The 20930-nt window shown below is 40.2% G+C and overlaps 1 protein-coding gene across 2 annotated transcripts in view; it reads right to left on the bottom strand.

Moving 5' to 3' along the window:
• LOC117523141 (cGMP-dependent protein kinase 1) overlaps positions 1-20930 on the bottom strand; it is a 460927-nt gene that overhangs the window by 297108 nt on the left and 142889 nt on the right. For both annotated transcript variants that reach the window (XM_034184573.1, XM_034184572.1), the window contains exon 3: positions 16747-16860. In XM_034184573.1, coding sequence (XP_034040464.1) covers positions 16747-16860 — 114 coding nt within the window. The remainder of the gene's footprint in view (positions 1-16746; positions 16861-20930) is intronic.

The following is a 20930-nucleotide window of genomic DNA, read 5'->3' as shown; positions in this document are numbered from 1 at the left end:
TGATGATCATTTATATATTTGATAAGGATAATTGCAATGAATTTATATGTTTGATTTGTAAAGATAAAAGCTAATAACTCACTCACTCATCATCAACCGCTTGCTCCAATTAAAGGTCGCAGGGGACTGGAGCCTAGCCCAGCAGTCATAGGGCGTGAGGCGGGGTACACCCTGGACAGGACACCAGTCTGTCGCAGGGCCACATATAAACTAACAAACATATTCACACCCACAAGCACACCTATGGATAATTCAAAATTTCCAATCCACCTAACCTGCATGTCTTTGGATGTGGGAGGAAGCCGGAGCACCCAGAGGGAACCCATGCAAACACAGTGATAACCTCCACACAGAGAGGCCCCAAGTGGGAATCAATCCCATGACCTTCTTGCTGTGAGGCAACACTAATCTTGAAGCCACCATGCTGTCTAAACTAATAACTATTATATTTAAATAAATTAAGACAAATTAAATAGTATAGGATCAGATTGGTAAGGAAGCTATTAAGTACAGTATTAATCAGTCTTACGGAGAAGGTCTTTGAATAAATAAGTTCTGTACTTCTCGTTCTTTTAACTATGTAAACAAACTCAAGTGCCTGACAATATCTTGTGCTTTATGCTTTTCATTATCTGTGAGGATTTTCCCCAAAGTGCAATTGTTTGTAAGAGTTTCCATTATTTTTTATTACATACCTGTTCAAAATAAACTTCAATCAGTCAATCAATCAGTGGTCTCCTTTGTCCAGTCTACATCAAATTATTATCCAATATGTTGTCCAATATACATTTATTTGTCCATCTTGCTGATTTTTGGAATTTAAAAGTCCTTATGTTAAGTAACAACACAAGCTTTTGTGTGCACATATAATATTAACAAACTTTATTTAACCACGTAGAATTCCATTAAGATCGAAACCTCTTTTACAAGGATGACCTGGCAGCAGCACACGTCATAGTAGACAGGTTAACATCAACATGAGAACGTTGGTGATAAATAAAATACAACCAACTTGGTCATAATAACATTGCACATGAAGTAAAGTCTCAAGAAGATTTGGATTAGAAACATAGGCATTGAGCAAAAGAAACCCATTCACAATCTCGTAATATAGACCGGAAGGTGTTCAAGGAAGTCAGTCCGGGCAGTTTCAGTTCAGATTGGAGAACGTTCCAGTCAGAGGGAGCTGAGAAACTGAAGGCTTTCTTTCCTGTTTCAGAACGGACACGAGCTACACGAAAACATAAAATGTCATTGGAGCGCAGAGCATAACGACTTTCAGATCTCTGAAGTAAACTAGATAAATAGGTCGGAACCAGTCCAATTGGGCACCACAGTCTCGTTTGAGGGCGGGCACTAAAGAGGTAAAATATGACGCATATGACATCATTTCTCTACTTCCAGGGAAAAACACATGGCATTTTTTGGGCAAATTACATGCAAGCAAAATGAAAATGCAAAGAAAAAGTGACAGTGCGGTGGGAAAGTTGACATGTGTTGTGATTTGTTTATGACCCGGAGCAGGGGTGGTCCTGGAGGCGGGCCGACCGGGCAGCCACCCGGGGCGGCATCGCGGGGGGGACGGCACGACCATGCGGGAAAAAAAAATGGTCAAAAAAAAAAAAAACAAAACCTGTCCAAAAAAAAGAAGAAGGGGGGGGGGGGGTTTCGTGGTTACAACGCGCTCAACTTTTGTTCAGAATCAGCTTCTTATCACTGGTAACGATGCGGCTTTCCTCTCACTCATTCCCACAGCTTCACAGTACTTTAAACAGTGTGGACGCTGAGCGTCCACAGACTTCAATAGTGACACAAAGCATGCAGTGAAACGAGACGAGTCATTGGATAAATGCTGGGCTTTGTTCCGCCCATCGGACGCTCAGTGTGTCTGGGGGTCTATGGGGCAGTGGGCTGGCCTCGGCTGGCCCGGACGCTCAGCTTCTGCATGATGATTGGATGATCTGTCTGAGGCTGAATCCCTTTTTGATTGACAGCGAAATGAGCGAATCAGCGATCTTTTGGTGTAAACATCCGTGGGAGCATTTTTTAATTTTCATTCTGTTCTGAGTTGAACTGGAGACTTTCCTCTTCGCAGCATTTTCTTTGTTAAAAATGACTAGCAACAAATCAAGCTTCTATTTCTCGTGGGGTTTTTTTTTTGTAGCTGCTTGTGTTTGGAGACTGACTTCTATCACTCTTTCTGACTTCTATCGCAGTTTCTGTTCCTACCGAGCAGCGGGTGCTGAGCTCCGCCACCGTCACAAAGCACTCACAGGCGGACAAACTTCACAGTAGCCTCACGCCAGTCCCAGCTAACGAGCTAGCTAGGTAGCAAGCTGCACATAATGGCAGACAATTTGAATGTTGTGGACCGGATTTTGGGGAAGCCATTTGATAGTCTTCCTTACGAATGGCTGCTGTCATGGCTTCAGCTCTCAATGGTTTGCAGGCCAAAGTTAAAGCAATAGCCCCCAGTGCAATGTTTGTGCATTACTATGCACACAGACTGAACCTGGTTCTGTTTCAGGGGGCTAAATACTTATCTGAGTGCAGAATATGTTTTGCATCACTCTCTGGGTTTGCCACATTTTTCTCAAAATCCACAAAGACGATGTCTTTTCTTGAGTCTGCAGGCTGCTCAAGGTTGCCCAGAAATGCTCCTACTCGATGGAATTTCACATCACGGACAGTGTGCACTCTAGCAAACAATTATGATGCCCTCCTGCAAACTTTTGAGATGATCATTGCAGATAAGTCCATGGATGATGACACATTAGACTGTGCCAATTTCTTTGTGTTTGTTATTGCAGTAGTCATTAAAACTGGAAATTTGTTCTTGAAAATAGCTGTTGTGAGTTAATTTCTGGGATTGTGGGTGTTCTGGACAAAGTTAGTGTTTTCATGGGTGGTGGGGCGGAGGTGGTGGCCATGTTAGTGTGCGCGGGGGGAGGCGCACGCAGGGGGTTTCACCCGGGGAGTAAATCACTCTAGGACCGCCACTGGCCCGGAGCACAAACGCATCGAGGCAGTTTTGCAGGCGAGAGAATGGAGCTACTCTGGTTAGCTGTGTAGGCTAACACTTACCGAAATGACGTCTCCCATTCATCTTGTCTTCCATTCTCCACTGGGGACCATAAAAATTGCTTCGGTAATTGCAACCGAAAACAAAACAGCACACCATTTTTCCATGTGAAGTTATGCTGAGTATTGGACAACAAGAGCGGGGTCCCCATAAGTGGTCAAACCAGAATTATCTAGTGTGTATAACACCTGACAGACAAAGAGGGCATGCCCACTTTGGCATACAACTCACAGTGGTGGGTGAGGCGGCTACAACCATTGAGGAATCTCAGGGCATAATGATCAGTGTTGCCACAGTTACTTTGAAAAAGTAATCCAATTACAGATTACTGATTACTCCTTGAAAAAGTAACTTAGTTACTTTACTGATTACTCAATTGTAAAAGTAACTAAGTTAGATTACTAGTTACTTTTTTAGTTACTTTTCCCAGCTGCCGACAACAACCCACGTCAACATGACAATGATACCTGTTTTGCCAAAACTCACTTTATAGTCACCCTTTCTTGACTTCAATGAAAATAAATACTTGTTTTATAAAAAGTAAAATAAAGACCTCTTTCTTGACCTCATATTTAACTGTTGACAGCACTGTAACAGTAAAACTTGCAATTTCAAACCTACATTGTTTATAAATGTAACTATTAAATTCTAACATTTTTCTAACATTTAAATTCTCTCTAAACATTTTACTTATCGAAATTATTATTATTTTAAGCAATATTAGTAGTTGTAGTAAAAAACGGCTTCAAAACTGGACCTTTAATCTAGGGGTGTTGTGGGGGGGGCACATCCCTGCCCCACGCCCCCATCCCATTTGGATTCGCCCCTGCTTTGGCGTTTGAGCACAAAGAATGGATAACATTTATTTATGCAGAAAACAGGACCAGATTTACAGGTAAGAAAGTTTTATTGCGTTTTCACATCATGTGGTCCTTAGAAAGAGAGTTTAGGTGCATTTGAGTGGAAAATAGTGTTAGTTGTCGACGCGTCGCCGAGGATCAGCTGTTTTTAACGAGACGATACGGAGCAGCTCAGCTCAGAATTCTATAAAAATGTCTTCGTAAAGCTCAGTGCAGGTGTGCTGATCACCGCCCTTTAAGAGGTGAGGACGAGTCGAGCAGCTGCAAAAAACCGCGGATGAAAAGATCACAGCTCGCTTAAAGTGGGACGTTCAGTCGAACCCCGACCTCCTGCCCACAGACCAAGTTTAATGCTGCTATCGACCCACAATGAAAAATAATAGTAACGCACAGTGACATGGAGAAGTAACTTTAATCTGATTACTGACTTGGAAAGATTAACGCGTTAGATTACTCGTTACTAAAAGAAGTAGTCAGATTAGAGTAACGCGTTACTAAGTAACGCGTTACCGGCATCACTGATAATGATACAGCAGGGTCAAGGACTGTAAACAACAGGATGAAGCACACCTATTCACGACATCACCAACGTCCAATAAGGGCAGGAAGGTAGGAGTTGTCAGGACCTTCCGAGCACTTAAGGAGAAGCACGACTCGTTTCTGTAAAGGAAGCCTAGCTTCACCCTTAGTTTGGAGTGCTACACCAAGTTCCTGTCTGTTGTTAAACTCACCCCCAGAGAAACACCGTGTTAATAAAGGTGTGATGTATCCTCTGGTGTGACTTATTTATGTGTTTTGCTCTTCAAAATGCACTTTTTGACAGGTGTGACTTAACCTTCCATGCGACTTAAATTCCAGGAAATGTGGTACATGGTTACTTTTGAGAGATGGGGATACCATCTAGAACCCAACATGTTTCTTTTGTGTGGTGGAAGCAGAGAGACTCTGTGCCAGTGCATGCTCCAAGACTTGGCTTGATTTATTTAACCATTTCTACTGATTGGAAGTAAATCCCATACAGGTCTAAGGCGAATTGGGACAATGCTTATCCCAGGATACAGTAGCAAGAAGTGGAAGAGAGTCTATAATCATCCTGGATGGAACAACAGTCTATCACAGCAAGCAACAGCTGGGTAGTGTGAGACCTGTGTCTATTGATCAGGGCGCTTCATCAATCTCTTTATTTACATTCTTCAACATCAATGTGTGATTGTGTACCAGAAATGGACAAGGTTTTGTTCAATCTTACATCTTAATGCCAAAGATTCAGTTTTGACAAAAACTCAAACAAAGAAGTTGCACTTCTGCACCCAACTTTCCACTCTTGGAATCAACCGTGATATGAAAACATTAGTTTGCTCTGTCAGTATTTATGTCAAACTGGCTTACAGGTCCAGCAAAAGATTTTGCTGCAGCAGTGCATGTGCCACCATACAGTAGTGTTCAGAATAATAGTAGTGCTATGTGACTAAAAAGATTAATCCAGGTTTTGAGTATATTTCTTATTGTTACATGGGAAACAAGGTACCAGTAGATTCAGTAGATTCTCACAAATCCAACAAGACCAAGCATTCATGATATGCACACTCTTAAGGCTATGAAATTGGGCTATTAGTAAAAAAAAAGTAGAAAAACCGGTGTTCAAAATAATAGTAGTGTGGCATTCAGTCAGTGAGTTTGTCAATTTTTTGGAAAATACAGGTGTGAATCAGGTGTCCTCTATTTAAGGATGAAGCCAGCACCTGTTGAACATGCTTTTCTCTTTGAAAGCCTGAGGAAAATGGGGCGTTCAAGACATTGTTCAGAAGAACAGCGTAGTTTGATTAAAAAGTTGACTGGAGAGGGGAAAACGTATACGCAGGTGCAAAAAATTATAGGCTGTTCATCTACGAGGACTGTTAGAAAAGTATCGGACCTTTTTATTTTTTTCAAAAACCTACTATCCGAGACATTGTGGACATTGTGGGCATCATTTTTCGAAGTCCAGCACGTCCTGTGAGGCTTCAACACGAAGGTGCTTTTGCTCCGCCGTTATCAACTTCGTGCCGAAGCACGAATTTCGCCGCCGCTCTTTTCATGGCCAAATCTTGTCACAGTGGAATGTGCCAAAAAAGTGCTGATGTCCACCTCTTCCGCAATTTCTCGGAAAGTCACACGACGGTCCCACATCACCACAGCGTTCACTTTGGAAATGATCTGGTCATTTCAGCATGTTGATGGCCGACCAGAGCACGGCTCGCTCTCCACCGTTGTGCGGACGTCTTTAAACCGGTTGTACCGCTCCTTAATCTGTGTGATGCCCATAGGATCATCACCGAAAGCCGTCTGAATAATCCAAATGGTTTCCACCTGGCTGTCGCCCAGTTTCTGGCAAAATTTGATGCGGCGCTACTCCAGTCGTTCCGTCTGTTTCCTTGAAATGAAAATCCGCCGAGTGTACTGCACACGTCCCACACAAAGGCTGGTTACCAGGAAATTACGCCATCGACAGGCGTGAAAAAGTTCACGCATGCGCACGAAGGTTCAAGGTTTGCTCATGCAAGCATACATGATTCAAATCCATCAGGTTTTTGAAAAAAATAAAAAGGACTTTTCTAGGACTTTACTTTTCTAACAGACCTCGTACAATGATCTCCAATGCTTTAAAATGGACAAAAAAAAAACAGAGATGCATGGAAGAAAATGGAAAACAACAATCAAAATGGATAGAAGAATAACCAGAATGGCAAAGGCTCACCCATTGATCAGCTCCAGGATGATCAAAGACAGTCTGGAGTTACCTGTAAGTGCTGTGACAGTTAGAAGATGCCTGTGTGAAGCTAATTTATTTGCAAGAATCCCCCGCAAAGTCCCTCTGTTAAATAAAAGACGTGCAGAAGAGGTTACAATTTGCCAAAGAACAGATCAACTGGCCTAAAGAGAAATGGAGGAATATTTTGTGGACTGATGAGAGTAAAATTGTTCTTTTTGGGTCCAAGGGCCACAGACAGTTTGTGAGACGACCCCCAAACTCTGAATTCAAGCCACAGTTCACAGTGAAGACAGTGAAGCATGGTGGTGCAAGCATCATGATATGGGCATGTTTCTCCTACTACAAGTCAAAATACTTGAAGAGGTCATGTTGCCTTATGCTGAAGAGGACATGCCCTTGAAATGGGTGTTTCAACAAGACAATGACCCCAAGCACACTAGTAAACAAGCAAAATCTTGGTTCCAAACCAACAAAATTAATGCCTCGCAGATGTGAAGAAATCATGAAAAACTGTGGTTATACAATTAAATATTAGTTTAATGATTCACAGGATTGCTAAAAAAGCAGTTTGAACATAATCGTTTTGAGTTTGTAGTGTCAACAGCAGATGCTACTATTATTGTGAACACCCCCTTTTCTGCTTTTTTTACTAATAGCCCAATTTCATAGCCTTAAGAGTGTGCATATCATGAATGCTTGGCCTTGTTGGATTTGTGAGAATCTACTGAATCTACTGGTACCTTGTTTCCCATGTAACAATAAGAAATATACTCAAAACCTGGATTAATCTTTTTAGTCACATAGCACTACTATTATTCTGAACAGTACTATATAATAAGAGGGCGTGTGTGTGTGTGTGTGTGTGTGTGTGTGTGTGTGTGTGTGTGTGTGTGTGTGTGTGTGTGTGTGTGTGTGTGTGTGTGTGTGTGTGTGTGTGTGTGTGTGTGTGTGTGTGTGTGTGTGTGTAATTCCAATTTCTGGATCAATAACAATCACAATGGGTTACGATTTGTTTTGTAGTACCAACTGCATCTTGTCTTTCGAAAACAAAAACACCTTGATTGCAATTCATTTCACTACAAAGGCACCATAATGTGCAAAATTGATTTTGATCTGCCTGTTTGCAGGTAAATATGGTTGGCACTCGTGATACATCCTTAGAGTCGTACGAGTGATTGTGGCCGCACAAACATCCCTTCCTCTTGTAAATAAACTGAAACCCTGAAACAACTCTTTTCAGGGCTTTCACATGCGGAATACTGCTTGCTCATTAAAACACGCCCACTAACCCGGACTGCATTCTGCGTGACACTCCCACATGACCTCTGAGAGATTGAGAGATGTCTTTTGAAATGACAGAGGGCGTGGTCAGCATAAGCTCCGAGTTATTTAAAGCAACACATGCAGAAACAGAAATATATAAATATAAAAAGACCTGAAAATATGTGGGGGGTTTTTAAGGATGCATCATCTCAGTGAATAAAACATTCATATCTGTTACACTTGGTGACATATTGATTTGCTAACCAGGTCCATAAGCATTTGGACAATGGCACAATTTTTGCACTTTTGCCTCTGCAGACCAACACAATGGAGTTGAAATAAATAATCAAAATGTACATCTGGAGTATATTTTCAGCTTTAATTAAAATGATTTAACACAAAATATCATATTTTTTTATTAATCATTAAGAAATACAAACAGTATGGTACTCCATGGTTAATCTGTCTGAGTATACAGTTCTCAGATACCGAGTGACTGTGCAAGGAGGAGACTATGAGGTAAGCCACCATGACATCTATAACAAATCTGAAGGTGTTATAAGCTTCTGAGGCTGTGATGTGAAAAACTGTGCATCATGCAATTTTTGTCTGTTTCATCACCAATTAATATTATTATTACTATTATATTATCAGCAGTGGTGGGCACACTTCCGATAATCCGATAACAGATAATTATCAAAGATAATGTTTTCATTATCGGATTATCTTTTTAGATAAATTTAAAAACCATCATCGGATTAATTATCTTCTGATAAATTGCCGTTCGACCGATAACGTAGTAAACCAAGCTGAACAGTGAAAAACAATTTTGAAATTATTAAAGTAGTTGAGACCTACCTGTTGAAAGTTTCCTAACAAATGTGTAGTTCCACCCTCTGCAAACAGAAAAGAGCTGCTTCCAGGAGAAACCGCTCTATCCTCTGCAGGCAAAGAAAAACTGGTCACAAAAAAATAACAATAATAATTTCCTTTAACACCATACTGGTATAATCGCAATATCACCAAGTCATCCAGAGGCATACATTTTTAACTTATGGTTCAAATTTTAATGTACTCATTTTGGACAAGTTATTTAAAATTACTGTCATGTCTGAAGCTTTATAAAGTGAAAATATCAAATATATGTTTTCATTTTAAAGTAATGTGCTAATTTTTAAGGTTTTGTGAACACATGCTGTGCCTGGCAGATCCCGAGCAGCCGGGAAAGCAGGCCGACTGGGTGACTGTGAGGAGGAAGCGTAGCCCTAAACAGAAGCCCCGTGTACACCGCCAACCCGTTCACATTTCTAACCGTTTTTCCCCACTCGGCGACACACCCACTGAGGAACAAACTCTGGTTATTGGCGACTCTGTTTTGAGAAATGTGAAGTTAGCGACACCAGCAACCATAGTCAATTGTCTTCCGGGGGCCAGAGCAGGCGACATTGAAGGAAATTTGAAACTGCTGGCTAAGGCTAAGTGTAAATTTGGTAAGATTGTAATTCACGTCGGCAGTAACGACACCCGGTTACGCGAATTGGAGAGGTCACTAAAATTAACATTGAATCGGTGTGTAACTTTGCAAAAACAATGTCGGACTCTGTAGTTTTCTCTGGGCCCCTCCCCAATGGGACCGGGAGTGACATGTTTAGCCGCATGTTCTCCTTGAATTGCTGGCTGTCTGAGTGGTGTCCAAAAAATGAGGTGGGCTTCATAGATAATTGGCAAAGCTTCTGGGGAAAACCTGGTCTTGTTAGGAGAGACGGCATCCATCCCACTTTGGATGGAGCAGCTCTCATTTCTAGAAATCTGGCCAATTTTCTTAAATCCTCCAAACCGTGACTATCCAGGTTTGGGACCAGGAAGCAGAGTTGTAGTCTTACACACCTCTCTGCAGCTTCTCTCCCCCTGCCATCCCCTCATTACCCCATCCCCGTAGAGACGGTGCCTGCTCCCAGACTACCAATAACCAGCAAAAATCTATTTAAGCATAAAAATTCAAAAAGAAAAAATAATATAGCACCTTCAACTGCACCACAGACTAAAACAGTTAAATGTGGTCTATTAAATATTAGGTCTCTCTCTTCTAAGTCCCTGTTAGTAAATGATATAATAATTGATCAACATATTGATTTATTCTGCCTTACAGAAACCTGGTTACAGCAGGATGATTATGTTAGTTTAAATGAGTCAACACCCCCGAGTCACACTAACTGCCAGAACGCTCGTAGCACGGGCCGGGGCGGAGGATTAGCAGCAATCTTCCATTGCAGCTTATTAATTAATCAAAAACCCAGACAGAGCTTTAATTCATTTGAAAGCTTGACTCTTAGTCTTGTCCATCCAAACTGGAAGTCCCAAAAAACAGTTTTATTTGTTGTTATCTATCGTCCTCCTGGTCGTTACTGTGAGTTTCTCTGTGAATTTTCAGAACTTTTGTCTGACTTAGTGCTTAGCTCAGATAAGATAATTATAGTGGGCGATTTTAACATCCACACAGATGCTGAGAATGACAGCCTCAACACTGCATTTAATCTATTATTAGACTCAATTGGCTTTGCTCAAAATGTAAATGAGTCCACCCACCACTTTAATCATATCTTAGATCTTGTTCTGACTTATGGTATGGAAATAGAAGACTTAACAGTATTCCCTGAAAACTCCCTTCTGTCTGATCATTTCTTAATAACATTTACATTTACTCTGATGGACTACCCAGCAGTGGGGAATAAGTTTCATTACACTAGAAGTCTTTCAGAAAGCACTGTAACTAGGTTTAAGGATATGTTTCCTTCTTTATGTTCCCTAATGCCATATACCAACACAGTGCAGAGTAGCTACCTAAACTCTGTAAGTGAGATAGAGTATCTCGTCAATAGTTTTACATCCTCATTGAAGACATTTTAGATGCTGTAGCTCCTCTGAAAAAGAGAGCTTTAAATCAGAAGTGCCTGACTCCATGGTATAACTCACAAACTCGCAGCTTAAAGCAGATAACCCGTAAGTTGGAGAGGAAATGGCGTCTCACTAATTTAGAAGATCTTCACTTAGCCTGGAAAAAGAGTCTGTTGCTCTATAAAAAAGCCCTCCATAAAGCTAGGACATCTTACTACTCATCACTAATTGAAGAAAATAAGAACAACCCCAGGTTTCTTTTCAGCACTGTAGCCAGGCTGACAAAGAGTCAGAGCTCTATTGAGCTGAGTATTCCTTTAACTTTAACTAGTAATGACTTAATGACTTTCTTTGCTAATAAAATTTTAACTATTAGAGAAAAAATTACTCATAACCATCCAAAAGACGTATCGTTATCTTTGGCTGCTTTCATTGATGCCGGTATTTGGTTAGACTCTTTCTCTCAGATTGTTCTGTCTGAGTTATTTTCATTAGTTACTTCATCCAAACCATCAACATGTCTATTAGACCCCATTCCTACCAGGCTGCTCAAGGAAGCCCTACCATTATTTAATGCTTCGATCTTAAATATGATCAATCTATCTTTATTAGTTGGCTATGTACCACAGGCTTTTAAGGTGGCAGTAATTAAACCATTATTTAAAAAGCCATCACTTGACCCAGCTATCTTAGCTAATTATAGGCCAATCTCCAACCTTCCTTTTCTCTCAAAAATTCTTGAAAGGGTAGTTGTTAAACAGCTAACTGATCATCTGCAGAGGAATGGTCTATTCGAAGAGTTTCAGTCAGGTTTTAGAATTCATCATAGTACAGAAACAGCATTAGTGAAGGTTACAAATGATCTTCTTATGGCCTCAGACAGTGGACTCATCTCTGTGCTTGTTCTGTTAGACCTCAGTGCTGCTTTTGATACTGTTGACCATAAAATTTTATTACAGAGATTAGAGCATGCCATAGGTATTAAAGGCACTGCGCTGCGGTGGTTTGAATCATATTTATCTAATAGATTACAATTTGTTCATGTAAATGGGGAATCTTCTTCACAGACTAAGGTTAATTATGGAGTTCCACAAGGTTCTGTGCTAGGACCAATTTTATTCACTTTATACATGCTTCCCTTAGGTAGTATTATTAGACGGCATTGCTTAAATTTTCATTGTTACGCAGATGATACCCAGCTTTATCTATCCCTGAAGCCAGAGGACACACACCAATTAGCTAAACTGCAGGATTGTCTTACAGACATAAGGACATGGATGACCTCTAATTTCCTGCTTTTAAACTCAGATAAAACTGAAGTTATTGTACTTGGCCCCACAAATCTTAGAAACATGGTGTCTAACCAGATCCTTACTCTGGATGGCATTACCCTGACCTCTAGTAATACTGTGAGAAATCTTAGAGTCATTTTTGATCAGGATATGTCATTCAAAGCGCATATTAAACAAATATGTAAGACTGCTTTTTTGCATTTACGCAATATCTCTAAAATTAGAAAGGTCTTGTCTCAGAGTGATGCTGAAAAACTAATTCATGCATTTATTTCCTCTAGGCTGGACTATTGTAATTCATTATTATCAGGTTGTCCTAAAAGTTCCCTGAAAAGCCTTCAGTTAATTCAAAATGCTGCAGCTAGAGTACTGACGGGGACTAGAAGGAGAGAGCATATCTCACCCATATTGGCCTCTCTTCATTGGCTTCCTGTTAATTCTAGAATAGAATTTAAAATTCTTCTTCTTACTTATAAGGTTTTGAATAGTCAGGTCCCTTCTTATCTTAGGGACCTCATAGTACCATATCACCCCAATAGAGCGCTTTGCTCTCAGACTGCAGGCTTACTTGTAGTTCCTAGGGTTTGTAAGAGTAGAATGGGAGGCAGAGCCTTCAGCTTTCAGGCTCCTCTCCTGTGGAACCAGCTCCCAATTCGGATCAGGGAGACAGACACCCTCTCTACTTTTAAGATTAGGCTTAAAACTTTCCTTTTTGCTAAAGCTTATAGTTAGGGCTGGATCAGGTGACCCTGAACCATCCCTTAGTTATGCTGCTATAGACTTAGACTGCTGGGGGGTTCCCATAATGCATTGATTGTTTCTTTCTCTTTTTGCTCTGTATGCACCACTCTGCATTTTTTGCCAAGTGCTTGCTCACAGGGCTCGTTTTGACCGTTGGGGTTTTTCCGTAAGTATTGTATGGCTTTGCCTTACAATATAAAGCGCCTTGGGGCAACTGTTTGTTGTGATTTGGCACTATATAAATAAAATTGATTTGATTTGATTTGCCAGGCAGCAATGCATTATGGGTAGCACAGGGTAATCTCAGACATTCATGACAGGACAAATGCATTTCAGACAATGTTCAGGCTCCATGGATAACAGCATTAAACTCTAGTGCATAAAACTCTCATGAATATATTCTCTGGGTTTATAGACGTTAGTGTATTTGTGTTTGTTAAATTCCACGCATCTTAAAAGTTAAATGTAGCAGACACGGATTATCTGGAATTTTGTTTGGCAAGTTTTCAAGGCCGCTACTGCCATCTACTGGCCAGTATTGTTCATGGCAGTATTCAACCCAAGAAGTACTAAGTGCCTGGGTACCAGTAGATGGCAGTGTTCTATTTATTTTAACCCGGTTATATCAGATGGTGGTCAAATCAACTTTTTGGCTTTTTTTTTCTACAAATTAAGTTTAAAAACAAAACAACAACAACATCAACAACAAAAAAACATTACAAGACAGCTCTGGGGTTGGATGCATGAAGCTCTTCAGCAGCAGGAGGTGGTCATGAGATGTTAAAGCTTGTTACTTCACTACGCGATGCAGGACGCGCGATTAACCTGAAACTCGGCCCAAAAAATTCTTGCACGAATGAAAAATCATCTGAAAAATGGCCAAAACACGCACAGTGTAAAGCCAACATTTATGTGTCAAGATAAGCCTTTTCAGAACTGACCAATTGTTAACCTTGTCCTTTGTTTTATCTGTTTTCATTATTTATTATTGCATTTTAACCTGTGAAGTGCTTTTGACTTATGTCTGTGAAAGGCACTATATAAATAAATTTACTTACTTACTTACTTACTAATATTGAGTGCACGTTTTACAACATTATAAAAGCTTTAAAACATGCACACATCATCAAACGTGTGCACGGCATTAATAAAACATGCGCACATTCTCGCCACATGCAAAACATTTTGCAATGACACTTCCAGGGCTCCGTAAAAATGCCTGTTTTTACAAATAAAATGGAATATTTTACAAAAGCACATTTATCTTTAAACCAACACACGACACACGTCACATTAACGTGTTGGTTTACATGATGAATGACTGAACCAATCAGTGTTTAGCGGAGGCACATTTACCCAGAATGCTTTGCGGTCTGTGTTTGTTACAAAACCTCAGAATTAGTGCCTTATTCAACATTAAAAGATATATGTTAGATTTTAATTTTGTACAAATGACAGAATTGACATTAATGGAGTTATTCTATCAGTATTTTCATAAAACCATAAGTTAGTATGACTTTATTTTTCAAGACCCCCGCCTGACCGGAGTGTTGTAATTGATAGACAGCTGACCTTATGACTGCTCTCTGGGTGTCTCTGGTTTGGGAGTGCTGTAATAAACAAGCAGCAGGGGCAGAATGTTGAAAGAAAATGATTATGATTAGAAGTAGAAAACTAATTTTGTGGGTGCTGTCAGGATTTGTCTGTGCTGTGTTCTACAGGGGGCAGCATAGTTGAACATTCTGGCTCATTCTTTGGGTCTTTTGTCGCTTTTGATGCTTTCAAAAGCAATTGTGTTAAAAATTAATTTCAGCTTCTTAGTAATTGCAAATGTACTGATGACAACACCGGAATTTATCGGTTATCGATTATCTGTAACTTCTGATACATTTTTGGGTGGTTTATCTTTATCAAAGATAACTTTTCAGTTATCTTATCATCTGTTATCGAAGTTAATTTTTTGGTTATCTGTGCCCACCACTGATTATCAGTAGTAGCAGTAGTAGTATTCATGGTGGACTGGGATATAGAAGGATTGTCTTTAAAAAGAAGATGTGAAAATTGCCTTGCAAAATGAGGCAAGATTCCATCTCAGCTACCATAGTTGTCATGTTTGTCTTGGTGGCTTTCCTCACTCATTTCCTTCTTGCACATTCACTCAGTTTTTCAAAACTATTTACTTCAGAGAGATTTACCATACAGTACCCTATTGTTTGTAGGTCTTAATGACTAATGGCAATCAATGTGGAGGTGATGGTCTAGTGCAGAGGTCTCAAACCGGTTCCAGAAAGGGCCGAGAGGGTGCAGGCTTTCTGTGCAACCACCCACTCCAGCAGGTGATTTCACTGATTAACTGATTTCACCTGCTCAAAGTGATGTCAATCAGTGAAATCACCTGCTGGAGTGGGTGGTTGCACAGAAAGCCTGCACCCTCTCGGCCCTTTCTGGAACCGGTTTGAGACCTCTGGTCTAGTGGATCCTCGGGTAAAACACCCATCTGGCCGGAACATCACTCAGGGCCCTTGGGCAAGGTCCTTAACCCCCAAATTGCTCCTGGTGTGTAGTAGGCACCTTGTGTGGCAGCAGCCTGGTGTAAGTGTGTGAATGTGAGGTGTTACGGTACAGTGCTTTGAGCTTCTGATATAGATAGAAAAGCGCTACACATCCAAGTCCAAGTCATAGTCAGTGAATTGAAAAGGTTTACATATCCATCCTTCACTTCTTTAAAGATGCTGACTGTAAAAGTGGTGATCTGTATTAAAAATAATCCGGCTACTTAGTTCAGTGTTTCCCAGTCTGGGTCATTGGTACCTATAGTACTGGAGATATTCCATTTGTCCCCAAAATAATCAGATCAGCTCAGTCAGGTGTGTTCAGCTATTCAACAGCTGACTGAGCTGATCTGTGATTTAGTTTGTCCTGTTCCTTATGGCCTCTGACTGAAAATGGGCAGACAGTGTGTAAAAAGGCCATAATTCCTAAAAGGTCAGCATGATAGTTTAATATACTGGGTCAACCCACTGAATTAAAGCCAACAATCAATGCAACAAGCACATCATTTTTTGCTCCATTATGGTGGTGTACAGAGGAAACATTACCCCCCCAATGCTCCCCCCGCCCCCCCAAAAGCATAGATGTCCAAATATTTATGGTATATATGACTCATTTTCACTGCATTTCCTTTCACATAAGAGACTTTTTGGGGGGTCTTATGTCACATTTTGTGTGTAGTCAAAAGCACATTTCCAGACAAGTTCCCATTTCCTTCCTCAGATAAACATACATTTTTCATAGTGACACATTCTCTTAAAATAGCTCTCACTTGTGCCTGCCATCTGTTCACTCCATTCTCCGTATCCTGCCTCTATTAGGCCGACTATACAAATCTCTGATCTCATAGACCACCTACTCGCCTACCAGGCATCTTTCACAGCTCCACAGATGTGACACATGAAAGAGCAAAGCTATTAAATGTTTGCATGAACTCCACTCGAAGCCTCAGAAGATGCTCAGCTGAAATCCTGAAGACACAGACACTGCTGATGGCCGCTGTTTCATCAGAACTGAGAAACAATGCTATCATTGCGCTGCAAGCGACCATTTGTACCGTTTCCTCTCCGCGTCAAAATGCGACTGATAACTTACAGGCAGAGGCTCCTAATCCTCCAACTCCAGGCTACACGTGTCAGTGCATCTGTGTGTGTGTGTGTGTGTGTGTGTGTGTGTGTGTGTGTGTGTGTGTGTGTGTGTGTGTGTGTGTGTGTGTGTGTGTGTGTGTGTGTGTGTGTGTGTGTGTGTGTGTGTGTGTGAGGGTGATGTGAGCACTTTGGGCGTTTTTGTCGGGTGTCTGTGGAGACTCACTCTTGACAGTGGCGGTCCTGGTGCAGTTGTAGAGAATAGCCAGCTCTCCAAACACCTTTCCTGGCCCCATGGTGCAGAGCTTCAGGCTTTCCTTCGTCACCTCCACCTTCCCGTCTGAAAGCACACATGCACAGCACGCCATTAAGGGTAATGCTATTCAAATTGTGTATTTGTTTTCTCGCATGACTACTCGAATTCGATTCCCAGCGATGTTCAGCGTGGCCAGCACACAAAGTTTCGCTGGTGAAATGGAGTGGATGATAGGTGTCTGAAGGCTTTTCATTTAGGGTGGCAACCAGCCATGAGTGTTCTCGAGTCACTGAGCCTGAAAAAAATAAGATTACTGGGTAACGTGGACTCTCCAAGGGTTACTGGCCGCCTACCAAGGTCTGTGCATGGCTGTGTTGAAAAGTTTGACTGCAATTACAAAGTGAGAAAAATCAACTTAAAGCTATGGCAGCCTTTAAAGAACAATAGAGCTGTACAACAATTGATTATTAATCAGTTATTAAATTAAATTAATTAAATTAAATTAATCACCAAGTATTTTGGTAATCGATACAGGAAGTTCTCAGCATAAAACGTGTGTCGTATCAACATGCAGATCCATCTCTTGTCTTCTGTGGTGACCCCAAGTGAAAAAATAGAGAAGCTGAGGGGACTTACTTTTTCTGGCAATCGATTAATCATTTTGAATTGTTGTTTTTCTTTTTAAGTCCACTTTCTCTGATTTCAGCTTCTTAAAATGGACTATTTTCTGGTTTCTTTCCTCCTCTCTGACAGTAAACTGAATATTTTTGGGTTGTGGGTGTAACATTGGGCTTTTAGAAAAACTGGTCTATATTTTTCACCATTTTATGGACGAAACAACTAATGTATGAATCCAGAGAATAATCAACAGATTAACGGAAGATGAAAATAATTGTTAATTGCAATACATTAGGATTTTATTTTTTGTCTTCTTGTGTCTCAGGAAAAGGGAAAACTGAGTGCAAGATTTTCTTTTCTTTATGTAATTTTTGGTACTTTGTATCCTTTATATGTTTGGATTTTTAAAAATGTGTAAAATAAGTTGTATGTCAAAATATATAAATACAAGATTCAAATTTATTGGCAGAATTTATGGTTAGAATTAACGACTAAATTTTCTATTCTCAAAAATAATTAGTTTTAAAAAAAATCCTTCGATAAAACAAAAAAATTAATAGATTAATCAATTAAAAATTAAAAAGTCTCCTTTTTCGACTGTATTGAACAGGAAACACAATCATATCAATGAGGCAGCTGCAGCTCAAAGAAAAAATAGAAAATCTAATTAAATTTGTTTAATTGGTAACACTCGAATCAATTAAGTTTGTTCAAATTAAGTTAACATGTTGAATATTACATGTTAAGGTAATATGTCTCAACCTAATTCACCAACTGAAGCAGTTAGGTTGGTCCAACAATTCTCTTTTTTCAGTGTAGTATTTTTCTTTTAAGTTCTTCCAGTTGTGCTCAAAGTCACCACAACAGATCTGATGTTATCCACGTGTTGATGTCATTAGTCTGATGCCAAACGCCCTTCTTGATGCTACTCAAGATGAGAGATAAGGCAAGTGGCCAGTTTGAACATCAAAAGTTCATGCTGGGAAACGAGAATACTTACCATTATATTACTTGCAAGAAGATCTCAAAATTATCCCAAACTGTGTTTTCCCAAACCTTTAAATTGTATAGCGTACTGAGTGACATGATGTTGCATTTTATGATTACCCACAACATATATGTTTTGCTGGTGATATTTTTAAGCTTCAAATGGGTATATTTAGAATACACAAGCTTCATCATAACGAAATGTCTCAGACTGATGCAGAGTTGATAAAAATGGGAATATTCAGAAAAACTACACCTAGTAGGCCATATCTCTTTAGATGTTTCTGTACAAGTCGTCTACCAGCAACTACAAATGAACAAACCTCAAAAAGTTGAGACAAAACCTCAAAAAGTTTTTAACTGAAATGACTCAACCACAAAAACTTGTTCTAAGTTAAATGAACTCAATTAATTTGAGTTAAATCAACTTAAATATGCATAATAATGTAACATCCTAAAAGGTCTATGCTACACTATGACATGAAAAGCAAAAAACTATGAATTCAGTGACCTAGTTTGTGAACAACTGGTTCTACCAACAGAAACTGATAGTTGTGTTGTAAAATATATTTCCAATATCTTGTTTTCCCTTCATGACAAAACGACTAATGCTAATTTTTAATCTAGGTGACTCAGAGATTATTCATGCTGGAATTCAACAATAAAAAGAAAACAGCACTAATTATATTATTTATACACCAAAATGCGACATTGTAGCAGCTGCTCTGTGATTTTGACTTCTCCCACTCACTCCCCTCGGGACGCGAACTCACAATCTCCGGCATGGTGCTCTGATCAGCCAGCTAAAAATGTGATTGGCCAGAGAATCATTTAGCTGTTGGGGGAGTGAGGTCTCTTGACGACCACATGCACAGTGAGCCCTGCTGGCCTCCATCAGAACAGCACAGATGGTAGAAGATGTTCTGAAACGGAATATTTGGTGGCCAATTCCAGAAATTCTCTTGTGTGTCCTTTAACTATTTTACACTAAACCCCAACATGATCAAATCCCACCAAAATTAAGGAACAGTATTCTTCATGTTGGATTAATTTACAGTTGTGCTCTGAGTATTGTTTGAATATTGAGTTGTACTTAAAAATAAGTTCTATTAACAAGGATATTAAAAAAACAACATATTTGACTTAGTTAAATCAACATTTTTAGTTTAGCTGCAGTCAACATATATATGCAAAACTTACTTCAAATATTTAAGTAACAGAAAGTTGTTTTTGAGTCAAAAACAGGCAAACTGTTGACTCATTTTTTGTTTAGTTATGCTAATTTATGAACACACACACACACACACACATCATCATCAACTGCTTACTCTAACTGGGAGTCACGAGCCCATCCCAGCAGTCATAGGGCATGAGGCAGGGTACACCCTGGACAGGATGCCAGTCTGTCACAGGGCCACATATAGACAAATAAACACATTCACACACACACGCACACTTACAATAGAGGGTTTTCAATCACGTGACCGATTTGCTGCAGGACAGGTGCCATCTCCATTCTGGATTACAAGGAGGTTGGCACATGATAGAAAAATGGAGAGAATATACGGTTATTACGAGGCTTTAAATCCTCGAGATAAAGCTATTTATCATGATAAATGTGTAGCAGTTGGTTCAGTGGATCCGTATCTTATACCAGATAGTGAATTTAGTGGTGATGTAACGAACTGGCCGACAGTGTCACACCGCGATATTGTGAACTAGGAAGCTGCCGACCAGGTCAGCCTCGCCGGCCTCCTGCAGAGCATCACAGCAGAGCTCTGAAAGCGGAGGTCGTCTTGAGGTCCTGAGCGATTTCTCTCACCAGGCACTAGAAAGGCAGCTTGCGGATCAGCAGCTCGGTGCTCGAGGACCACAATGTAAATAAGCATCCATATTGGAAGCGTTCTTGTGTTGTCCTCTGCAGTATTTTTTATGTATTCTTATATAATTTTATTGCTGAATAAAATAAAATAAAATTCTGGGAGCAGTGGATTTCTGGTAGCGGCGGATCTCTCTCAGCGCCACGGTGCCGTGAGGCTTCTTCACACCGACGTTGAAGCTTCTGCAATTTTTCGCCAAATGCACGTAGTGTAACACAGCGGCCACCGCGTCGTAATCCAGAATGGCCATGGGACACAAAATTATGTGACCGATACGTCACATGAAAACCCTCTATTTAAAGTTTCCAGTCCACCTAACCTGCTTGTCTTTAGATGTGGGAGAAAACTGGAACACCCAGAGGGAACCCACACAAACATAGGGAGAACATTCAAACGCCACACAAAAAAGCCACAGGTGGGAATCGATCCCATAACCTTCTTGCTGTGAGGCAACAGTGCCAACCACTAAGACACTGTGCTGCCCCCAATTTATTCACTGTGTGCAAAAATATGTCAGTACATATTCTTGTGACAACAGGAACAAATAGAACACATTTGCACCATCTTAGGCCCGACACAGTCTTAATGAATGCTTGAAATTAATTGTCTTTTTAATACGCCGTCGCTTGCCCTTTCTGATTATTGTCCAAAGTAGCTACACAAGCTGTA

Source organism: Thalassophryne amazonica, chromosome 13 (assembly GCF_902500255.1).
Source record: "Thalassophryne amazonica chromosome 13, fThaAma1.1, whole genome shotgun sequence".
In the NCBI taxonomy this organism is placed as follows: domain Eukaryota; kingdom Metazoa; phylum Chordata; class Actinopteri; order Batrachoidiformes; family Batrachoididae; genus Thalassophryne; species Thalassophryne amazonica.
Note: the sequence above shows the minus strand (reverse complement) of the source record. Positions and strands in the feature narration are given on the sequence as shown.